General features: G+C 40.3%; 1 protein-coding gene across 1 annotated transcript in view; it reads right to left on the bottom strand.

The window, feature by feature from the left end:
* DNAH11 (dynein, axonemal, heavy chain 11) overlaps positions 1 to 11,489 on the bottom strand; it is a 387,500-nt gene that overhangs the window by 193,549 nt on the left and 182,462 nt on the right. Inside the window, exon 45 of the mRNA XM_011973963.1 lies at positions 9,357 to 9,530. Within this exon, the coding sequence (XP_011829353.1) occupies positions 9,357 to 9,530 (174 nt within the window). The remainder of the gene's footprint in view (positions 1 to 9,356; positions 9,531 to 11,489) is intronic.

The raw sequence follows: 11,489 nt of genomic DNA, 5'->3' as shown, positions 1-11,489 counted from the left end.
TGATTTATCATTTCCAAATTAAGTACTAGCCCCCAAGGCTCCTTATTTCAGAATACCTACTCTACCCAACATTGTGGTAAGCACAGAAGGGAATACAGTAAACATATAAGAAACTATCCAAAACATTTCAGGAGATGAGAAAATGTTCGAGAAGTCAAGACACACACAAACGAAAATTGGGACCAATTCCTTGGCCTCATTAGATTAAATGGCTAAATGATTCAGCATGCTAAAGGAGTTCAGTGTGGGAAGAGACCAGTTTAGGGAGAAATGATGGCTTTTAAGTGGAATATGAAGAAACCAAAACACATTTGAAACATATCATGCCTTGCTTTGTTAAAAACTAAAACTTAATTTTTATGTTTCAAAAATTGGCTATTTATGCACTCTATTACTTTACAGACAATTTGAAGTGGCTTACAGGAACACAAATAAATAAAAATCAAACTCAGGGAACACATTACAATGTAAGATCAGAACAAGAAGTAGATGTAGATATGCAGTAAACAGAATTTTGCTCAGTGATTAAAAGATAGGTGATTCTGGGTTTTGGCACCAAAACAAAACACAAAATACAAAAGATAATTAATGATTTGTTGCATTTCTTGGTGTTCAAATTTAAAAGGAGGGGAGAATCTACCTGCAAGATTCATATTGTTTGTAAGAAATCCACATAAAGTCTATAATGGATGAAATTCTTCTCTACCTGGCTAGCATATACTAAACACAATGGAATATTGTGAGGTTTTTGTTTTTTTGTTTTTGTTTTTTATGTTGTTGTTGTTTTTGAGATGGAGTCTCACTCTGTCACCCAGGCTGGAGTGCCGTGGTGTGATCATGGCTCACTGCAGCCTTGACTTCCTGAGCTCAGGTTATTCTCCCACCTCAGCCTCCCAAGTTGCTGGGAATACAGGCACCTGCCATCATACCCGGCTAATTTTTTGTATTTTTAGTAAAACGAGGTTTCACCGTGTTAGCCAGGATGGTCTTGATCTCCTGACCTTGTGATCTCCCTGCCTCGGCCTCCCAAAGTGCTTGGATTACAGGCATGAGCCACTGTGCCCAGCCCATCATGAGTTTTTTTAATGACTTTTTTTTTTGAGACAGGGTCTCACTCCTATACCCAGGCTGGAGTGCAGTGGCATGATCATGGCTAACTGCAGCCTCGACTTCCTGAGCTCAGGTTATTCTCCCACCTCAGCCTCCCAAGTAGCTGGGACTACAGGCATGCACCACCATGCCCAGCTAATTATTTTGTATTTTTTGTAGAGACGGGGTTTTGCCATGTTGCCCAGACTGGTCTCAAACGCCTGGGCTGAAGCGATCACCTGCCTCAGCACCCCGAAGTGCTAGGATCACAGGTGTGAGCCACCAAGGCTGACCCAACTGAATATTTTATACACAATTCAAGATCATCTTCATGACTGAACATGTACTCTAGAACTTCATTTTAATTCAGTGATACTCTTAGGGTTTACTAAAAGACAGAACTGTTCTGTGCTACACTAAACAGTTCTAGACTACTCTTTAATAAACATTTGAGCTGCATCTCATATTTTTTTCTCCTTTCTTGCTGCTAGTTGTCATCATTTGCTTTTAAATTTGTCTGCTGGCCTTTTTTCACATACTAATACCAATAATTCACACTTACTGAGAAATGAGTATGTAGGTGTGGCAGGTACCATGCTAAGCACTTTACATGCATAATGTCATAAGACACCCATAACAAACCTATAAAGACAGTTGCTATTTTTATTTCAGAGGTGATGAAACTAAAGCTAAAAGAACATAACCAACTTGGTCAAGGTCATGGTTACTAGTACGTGGCAGTACTTCGATTCAAACCCAAGTCAGAGCCTGACCTCTCTCTTATCTACACATAGAATGCTCTTCAGAGCATGGACTCTGGAGCCAGGCTGCCTGGCTGTGAATCCTGCTTTGCTTGTTTTAGTGTGACCAACTCTTGTTAGTTTGCTAGGGATTTCCCAGTTTTAAAATTTAAAGTCCAATGTTCCCGAAACTCCTTTAATCCCAGTCAAACTAGAACTGTTGGTCATCCTATACTTACTACCTGTATAGCTGTGGATATATTTCTTCTCTTCGTGCCTGTTTCTCCATATGTTTTTTAAAAAAAGGTGGGGGGGAGCTAGTGACAGTCCCTGCCTTAGAAGGTTGCTATAAGGATTGCTTTATGTACAGCATTCAGTAAAGCGCTTGACATATAACAGCATAATATTAGTATTTCTATTATTATTGATTTTCTATGGTTATCTTCCACTATATTAAGATGCTGTTAATTAAGTAATCACATTTGGTACAACTGTGTGGAAAGAAAGAGCACAAACTGCTCATAGGTTCTCTGTTGAATACAAGATATCAACACTAAGGTGCATCAACCTTGTGATAGCAGTTTTCAGGTCTTCAGCAGTTCTTGGTTGATTACATGTTCTCAGCCTTCAACCAGCTAGATCATACTTGTAGATAGTTGAATTCTAGGTAGCTTGAACAAAAAGCAAGATTTTCAAATAGATATAGTAGATGGAGCAGACACTTTTGACTTCTTTTTTTTTTTTTTTTTGAAATGGAGTCTCGCTCTTGTTGCTCAGGCTGGAGTGCAATGGCGCGATCTTGGCTCACTGCAACCTCTGCCTCCCGAGTTCAAGCGATTCTCTGCCTCAGCCTCCCAAGTAGCTGAGACTGCAGGCACCAGCCACCACGCCCAGTTAATTTTTTGTATTTTTAGTAGAGAAGAGATTTCACAATGTTGGCCAGGCTGGTCTCAAATTCCTGGCCTCAGGTGACTCAACCCACCTTGACCTCCCAAAGCGCTGGGATTATAGGCGTAAGTCACTGCGCCCGGCCTTCCCTGCTTCTTCTTTGTTGGGAAAGACCCCACTTTGTCCAAGTCCTCACCCCTCCCCCACATAGCCATGTGCTCCACAGGAAGCTCTGCCTGGCTCCTGCAGGATGTGAGGACTCATCAAAGCCCATCACGGCAGCCCCGCTACCGAGGCCTGAGACTGGATTAGAGGTGGCACATGGCCCAGTCTGCAGAATTAGATGCAGGAGGCAGTCAGCTCCAGACTTCTGAGGAAGGTTTCCTCACTCTTAATAAAAAGATAGGAGAAAGTCCCTGCCTCCTTTGAAGTTGTTTTCTGGAACCACTAGAGACATCTTGAGACAAAAGGGATGGCTGTCTTAAATTCAAGTCAATGTTAAAAAGAGCAGTACAGAAAGATGGGATGATCAGAATCCTTGGTGATGCCGCCAAGTCACAGAATTAATCTGCATTGTGGTTATTCGACCTCTGAATTCCTTGTTTGTGAAATAATAAATTTCCTCATTGTTTGGGGTTGAACTGTCTCCTCCCCAAATTTCTATGTTCAAGTCCTTATCTGCAGTATCTCAGAATGTGATGTTATTTGGGAATAGGGTTGCTGCAGATGTAATGAGTTAGGATGAAGTCATACTGGAGTAATATTACAGGCTGATAATGTTGTGTCCCCACAACATTCATGTCATAAAGTCCTAACCCCGGTATTTCAGAATGAGACTGTATTTGGAGACAGAGGCTTTAAAGGGGCGATTAAGTTAAAATGAAGCCATTAGACTGAGTCCTAATCCAATCTGATAGGTGTCCTTATAAGAAAATTTGAACCCACAGGGAGACATCAGGGATACATATGCACAGAGAAAAGCCATGTGAGGATGCAGAGAGAAGGTGGCTATGAGGAGTGAGGCCTCAGGAGAAGCCAAACTTGCTGACACCTTGAGCTTGGACTGCTAGCCTCCAGAGCTGTGGAGAAAGAAACTTCTGTTGTTGAAGTTGTCCAGTCTATGGGATTTTGTTATGGCAGCCCTAGCAAACTAATATAGTTGTCCTCCTTTAACCTTGGCGAGGTATGTGCCAAGGCACCCAGAGAATGCCTGAAACCACAGATGGTACAGAACCCTATATATACTGTTTTTTCCTATACCTATATACCTATGATGAAGTTTAATTTATAAATGAGGTACACTAAGAGATTAACAATAATAAAATAGAACGATTCTGTCAGCAGCACTATTCTTGCACTTTGGGTCATTATTATGTAAAAGAAGGGTTACTTGAACACAAGCACTGCAATACACAATAATCGACCTGGTCACCAAGACAGCTGGATGAAGGGATGGTTACCATCCTGGGTGGGGTGAAGTGGGGTGGCACGAGATTTCATTCTGCTACTCAGATCAGTGTGCAATTTAACTTATAAATTGCTTATCTTTGGAATATTCCATTGAATATTTTTGGACCACTGTTGACCACAGGTAGCCAAAACCTCAGAAAGCCAAGCCATGGATAAGTGAGGGACTACTGTACAGATTTGCTTGTTTGTTTGAATTTTTATTTGTAAATTTACGCAACCAGTTTCAGAATATACAGATTATTCTGTAGTTTGCTTTTTTCAATCAACATTATACTTTTGAGATATGCTCATATTGGTGTATCTAGGTCTAGGTAATTTTGCTTACTGCTGTGTAGATTTCCATTCTACTAATACATTACAACTTAGTTTTTCAATTTTCCTTTTTTTGGTTGTTGTCAGGAACAACATGACCATGATCATCTTTGTATGTGTGGTTGGGTTTCTCTAGGTTACAACTATAATTAATTTTTTTGGGTCACAGAGCTAAAATATGCTTTTTTTTTTTAAAAAAAAGTTAATTTTTAATTGACAAAATTATATATATTTATTGTGTATAACGTGATACTTTGAAATATGTATACATTGTAAAATGGCTAAATCCAGCAAATTAACATACACTTACAATTCACATAGTTTTTTGTTTGTTTTTTTTTTTTCTGAGATATTTTCACCCTTGTTGCCCAGGCTGGAGTGCAATGGTGCAATCTTGGCTCACTGTAACCTCTGTCTCCCAGGTTCAAGCAATTATCCTGCCTCAGCCTCCCATGTAGCTGGGATTACAGGCACATGCCATCACGCCCAGCTATTTTTTGTATTTTTAGTAGAGACGGGGTTTCACCATGTTGGCCAGGTTGGTCTTGAACTCCTGACCTCAGGTGATCCACCTGCCTCAGCCTCCCAAAGTGCTGGGATTACAGGTGTGAGCCACCGTACCCAGCCCCACGTGCTTATTTTTTATGGGAAGAATACTTACAATTTTTTCTCTCAATGACTTTTTACAAATACTATACATTGTTATTAACTATAGTCACCATGTACAACAAATCTCTTGAACTTATTTCTCCTGTCTAACTGAAATTTTGTATTCTTTGACCAACATCTCCCCAACCTCCTAACTCCAGCCCCTGGTAGCCACCATACCACTCTCCACTTCTATGAGTTCAACTTTTAAAATTTCACAAATAAGTGAGATCATGCATTATTTGTCTGTGTCTGACTTATTTCACTTAATGTACTCCAGGTTCATCCAAGTTGCTGCAAAGGACAGGATTTCCTTCTTTGTAAAGGCTGAATGGTACAAGTTGAATATTCCTTATCTGAAATGCTTGTGATCACAAGTATTCTGGATTTCAATTTTTGGGGGTTTTGGGATATTTGCATTGTACTTACTGGTTGAGCATTCCTAATCTGAAATGCAAACTATTCCAATGAACATTTTCTTTGAGCATCATGTCAGCCCTCCAAGTTTTCAATTTTGGAACATTTTAGATTTTTGAATGAGAGATGCTCAACCTATATGCCATTGTGTGTATGAACCTCATTTGTTTTGTCCGTTCATCCATTGATGGACACTTAGGTTAACTCCATATCTTGGCTATTGTGAATACTGCTGCAGTAAATATGTGAGTGCAGATATTTTGTTTCCTTAGGATATACATCCAGAAGTGGGATTGCTAGATTATACGGTAGCTCAATTTTTAATCTGAGGAACCTCCATACTGTTTTCCATAATGGCTGTACTAATTGATATTCTCACCAACAGTGTACAAAGGTTCCATTTTCTCATTTTTCTTGACAACACTTGTTATCTTTCGTCTTTTTGATAACAGACATTCTAACAGGTGTGAGTGGTATCTCATCATGGTTAATACAGATTTTGATTTTGAGAAGTGGGCTGCTGTTGTAACAGATACCTAAAAAAGTGGAAGTGACTTTGGAACAGGATAAGAAAACAGGATAGAATAGTTTTAAGGTGCAGGCAAGAAAATGCCTAGATTGCATTGAAGAGATTGCTGATGGAAATATGAACATTAAAGAGGCTTCTGGTGAGGCCTCAGATGGTAATAAGGAATATGCTACTTGACACTGGCAGAAAAGCAATTCTTGTCATAAAGTGGCAAGGAACATGGCTGAATTGCATTCTAGTGTTCTGTGGAAGACAGAATCTGTGAGTGATTAGCTCAAGTACTTAACTGAGGAGATTTCTAAGAAAAGTGTTGAAGGTGTGACCTAGTTTCTCCTTATTGCTGGCAAAATTAAAGAGGTGAAAGACATATTGAAGAAGTAACTGTTAAGCAGAAAGGAACTAGAACTTAAAGATTTGGGAAATTCTCAGCTTCTCCATATGCAGAACATGAGAAAGTGTATTCTGGAGAGAACACCAAAGTGTGGCCAGCCAAAGTGTGGCCAGAAGATGACTCCATAAAGAAATTGTGGGTGTAATTCTTAGACAAAATCAGCTATTTCAAAAGAAGTCAGAGATACAGATGTGCTTATACCAGCAGAAATATTGCCAGCTTGGGGTAAAGAGGATGGAAACAGGACAAAATGAAGGAAGGTAAGACTTCTTAGGTTCTACAGGACAAGACAATTTAGCAACCTGGCTGCAAATGTGTATTAACCTCCAAGAAAAGGGAAAGTAACTCCAAAGGCAATTCAGAGATCAGCAGAACATCCACTGATGCCCTCACTGGCCCAAAAGGTACAGATCAGGGAGATGAAGCTATTTCTCCCTCACTTTCAGGGAGTGGGGTCACCACTTCTGTCAGTGAGCTAGGATGCTACTGCCCGGTGCCCCAGGGACAGGGCTGCTGCCCAAGGCCATGGAGGTGGGGCTGCCCTCAAGGGCAACACTGCCGCCTCAGTGGGTCCAGAGGCAGGGCCATCATCCCAGTGGGCCCTGGTATAGGGCATTGACCCAAAGAAGATTATTCTAAAGTCTTAAGAATCTAAAGGAATTTGCTCTGCTAAGTTTTGGACTTCTGATTTCTCCCTTTACGAATGGAAAGGTCTATCCTATGCCTGTTCTACCACTGTATTTTGCAAGCAGGTAACTTCTCTGGTTTTGTAAGTTCACAGCTAGAGAGGAATTTTGCCTCAGGATGAATTGTACCTCAATTTATTTCATGAACTGATAGATGAAATGTATCATGTAGATGATATTTGGATTATATTTGGGACTTAGAGTTGATACTGGAATGGATTAAGAATTCTGGGCTGTTGGTAGGCTGGGTGTGGTGGCTCATGGCTGTGATCCTAGCACTTTGGGAAGCCAAGGTGGGTGGATCACTTGAGGTCAGGAGTTCAAGACCAGCCTGGTCAACTTGGTGAAACCCTGTCTCTACTAAAAATACAAAAATTAGCTGGGCATGGTGGGGGGTGCCTGTAATCCCATCTACTAGGGAGGTTGAGGCAGGTGAACTGCTTGAAACTGGGAGGCAGAGGTTGCAGTGAGCCAAGATTGCACCATTGTACTCCAGCCTGGGCAACAGAGTGAGACTGTCTCAAAAAAAAAAAAAAAAAAAAAAAGAAAGAAACGAAAAAAAGAATTTTGGGCTGTTGGAATGGGTGAATGTATTTTGTATGTTAGTAGGACTTGAATTTTGGGAGTCAAGAGGGCACATTATTACAGGCTGAATTATGTCTCCTCCAAAATTAATCTCTTAAAGCCTCAACCCCTCATACCTCAGAATGTGACTGTATTTGGGAATAGGACTTATAAAAGAGATAATTAAGTTAAAATGAGGTTATTAGGGTAGGCCCTTATCCAATGTGACTGGTGTCCTTAGGAGAAGAGGAAATTTAGACATACAGGGAGACAGTGACCATGAATGTGCACAAAGAGAAAAGGCTATGTGAGGTCACAGCAAGAGATGCCTATCAGCAAACTGAGGAGAGAGGCTGCAGGAGAAAAAAAACCCCTTGGTATCTCCATCTTGGACTTCTAGCCTCTAGAACTAAGAGAAAAACTCGTTTTTACTGTTTACGCCACCTGGTCTTTGGTCTTTTGTTATGGCAGCTCCAGGAAATGAATGCACTGGGCTTTCTGTTATTTGGCACTAACTGCCTCCTAATAAATGCCACAGAAATCACCTATCTGCCACTCATACAGCACTCTCAAAATAATAAGTTCCAAAATGAATCAGAATGACATGATTTCAAGGAAGAAATAAAATGAAAAGGAAAACACATTGAGGCAGAATACGATGATCAAAGAATAACTGAATCTAAGGGAAATGTAGAAGAGTGATCTATGCAAAGAAACAGTGAAGAGAGAAAGTTTCATTTGGATCATCAGCTGTCACGTGACTCAGTGAGAAGAGGAGATTAAACATATTCATTTGATAGCTGGAGGGTATAAGAAGAAAGTTATATGTAAAAAGCGCTATCTAAGAAATTTACAATAAGTTCAGAAGTAAGAATCACTGAACAGAAATATGCCTTCAATGTTTACAAATTCACAAAGTTTCTAGGAAAATATAAAGAAATTATTTCTTTATATTTTATAGTTATTGCAGATTTAAGTTGTACTATTTTTTAAAAAGAGGATGCAGAAATATAACAGCCATCTCACTAAGCATTCTTATAGCTGCGATTCTTCTCTCCCAGTGATATATGTCATATGCTGAGCATATTAACACAATAACTTATTCATCAGGCAAGAAAGAAAAAAAAGATTTTTTTTTTTAAGGGATCACATCAGCACACTTCACTTGAATATTGGTGATATGGTTTGGATCCGTGACCCCACCAAATCTCATGTTGAATTGTAATCCACAATGTTGGAGTTGGGGCCTGGTTGGGGGGTGACTGGGTCATGGGGGCGGTTTCTCATAAATGGTTTAGCACCATCCGTCTTGGTACTGTTCTCATGATAGTGAATTCACTCTCATGAGACCTGGTCATTTAAAAGTGTGCAGCACCTGCCCCCTCACTCTCTCTTGTTCCCGCCTTGGCCAAGTGAAGTGTCTGCTTCCCCTTCCCCTGTGATCTCTTGAGGCCTTCCCAGAAGCCCAGCAGATGCCAGCATCATGCTTCCTGGGCAGCCTGTGGAATCATGAGCCAATTAAACCTCTTTTCTTTATAAATTACCCAGTTTCAGGGTTTTTAAAAAATATATATAGCAATATGAAAATGGACTAATACAATTGCTATGTTCCACACACCTACCTGCAGAGGCACATCTGGATCCATAGTAAATTGGGCAATTTTGTCAGCCCAAGGCAATAATTTCTTCGTTTTGTGGTCCACATAATAATCAAAGATTGTTCCCTGGGATGGAAATTTCACTGCTTTCATCTCTTTGTGCCACCACCGGCTGAAGTCAGCTTGATAATCAGAAAGCTAAGGAGAACAAGAGAAATACTTATTGTAGACTCAAAGGTAATTAAAACTATGAAAAAAAACAAGAAACAAATTATGAGTAATATCACCATAGGAGTAGAAGCCTAAAATTACCATATACCCATCAAGCACAAATTTTGTGAAATAATTAACTTAAAAAGCAAGGTAAAGTTAGGTGAATGCCAGATTACCTGTTGGTTATTCAATCTAATGACAACATATTATGCAAATTCCTGTGCTAGGTAGTCACTATTGAACAGTGGTGTTCACTTCTACCAATGTTCACACCAATTTATGGGAAAATGGGAAAAATAAGAATGGAGTACTTTTAAAAAATTAATAACATTATTTGATTTAAATACTGTCCTTTGTTCTGAGCTTATAGCTTTCCTGGCCCCTTCAATAATAAAATAATTTTCCCTTATAAAATTATGGTGATAGTTATTTTTATAAATGCTCTTGCTTAGAAAAGTAAACAACTGGCAACTCTATACCATTCCTACACATCATTATTGAAACTCTGTTGATCTCTGGAATTCTAAACCTGGGAATCCCTGCCATGACAGATGGAGGAATGGAGAAACACATGGACCTGTTTTCCCACCAGACCAAATCTAAGGGTTGTAGTTGAAAACTGCATAGGGACCAACTTTCAGCCTCCAGAGAGATTTATAGTAGCAAGGAACAGACTCTCTTTACTGGGAGGTGCTTGTTTTAATATGAGTATAGATATAAGTCATTTACTGTTAGATTAGGGTTTGGAAAATAAAGAGGAGGACAACTGTGTGCAACAACTAGAAAAACCCTTCTATATCAACAGCATGACCTGGCCCAGTGATGCCCATGTCCAGAGGATGACCTGGCCCAGTGATGCCCATGTCCAGAGGATGACCTGCCCCAGTGATGCCCATGTCCACAGGATGACCTGACCCAGTGACTCCTATATCCACAGGATAATCTGGCCCAGCGACTCCTATATCTATAGGATGATCTGACCAGTCACTGCCATAGCCACATGATGACCTGGTCCAGTGACACCTCTATCCATCCACAGGAGACCTGGCCCAGTTACTCCCATATCCAGAGATGACCTGGCCCAGTTACTCCCATATGCACAGATGACCTGCCCCAGTGACTCTTGTATTCATAGGATGACCTGGCTCAGTGCCTCTTATATCCACAGGAGACCTGGCCCAGTGTATCTTATATCCATAGCATGACCTGACAAAGTGAGTTCGATGAACTTTTAAAAATACTGTGTGTGTCTACTGCTTTCAGCAATCTCATTTTTATCTATGACTTCAACTGTGATTTTTCCCCAGAGAAGTTTTTAAACCTGCTTTTACTTTGATGTCCCTATGTCATGGATTATGGCCTATAAACTGGGCATGGGGGGTGATCAGTGCTCGCAGGGAGAGCTTGCCCCACCATCTTCCAAGCCAGCTGAGAGCATCCTTCTACCACCCCATGCATGAGTTATGCATTTAGGTTCATTTAAATTATTTTCAGATTGGTGGCAGAAGACATTTCTTCACCCTATAAAAGTTGGTCTTGAGCCAGGACAGTTCAGACGATATCACTTACCTGGCACCATTCTCTGTAGGCAGACTACATTTAACTTTTACTTTACATCAAACTTTGCTTCACCTAACCACTACATAGGCAAAATGATTTTGGTGACAAATCTTTCATTCATTAATTCATTCATTCAACTAAAGTGCATTTGTTCTAAAGTAGAAAAGAAAACAAACAGGGTCTCTCCTCTCATGGAGTTTATGGGGAAGATAGAGGGGGAGAATATGAAGATGTGTCATCCAGCTGAGGCTAAGTCAACAAATGCAGAAATCAACAGTTGCCTTGAAAGTGGTTTGCTATAAGTGAGAGTAACAGAGGCAATGTATTTTAATTGGATGCTCAGGGAAGTCATCTTTAAGTGCCATTTCAGGAAGAGTCCAGCAC

The sequence above is a fragment of the Mandrillus leucophaeus genome, unplaced genomic scaffold (assembly GCF_000951045.1).
Source record: "Mandrillus leucophaeus isolate KB7577 unplaced genomic scaffold, Mleu.le_1.0 Scaffold140, whole genome shotgun sequence".
Lineage (NCBI taxonomy): Eukaryota > Metazoa > Chordata > Mammalia > Primates > Cercopithecidae > Mandrillus > Mandrillus leucophaeus.
Note: the sequence above shows the minus strand (reverse complement) of the source record. Positions and strands in the feature narration are given on the sequence as shown.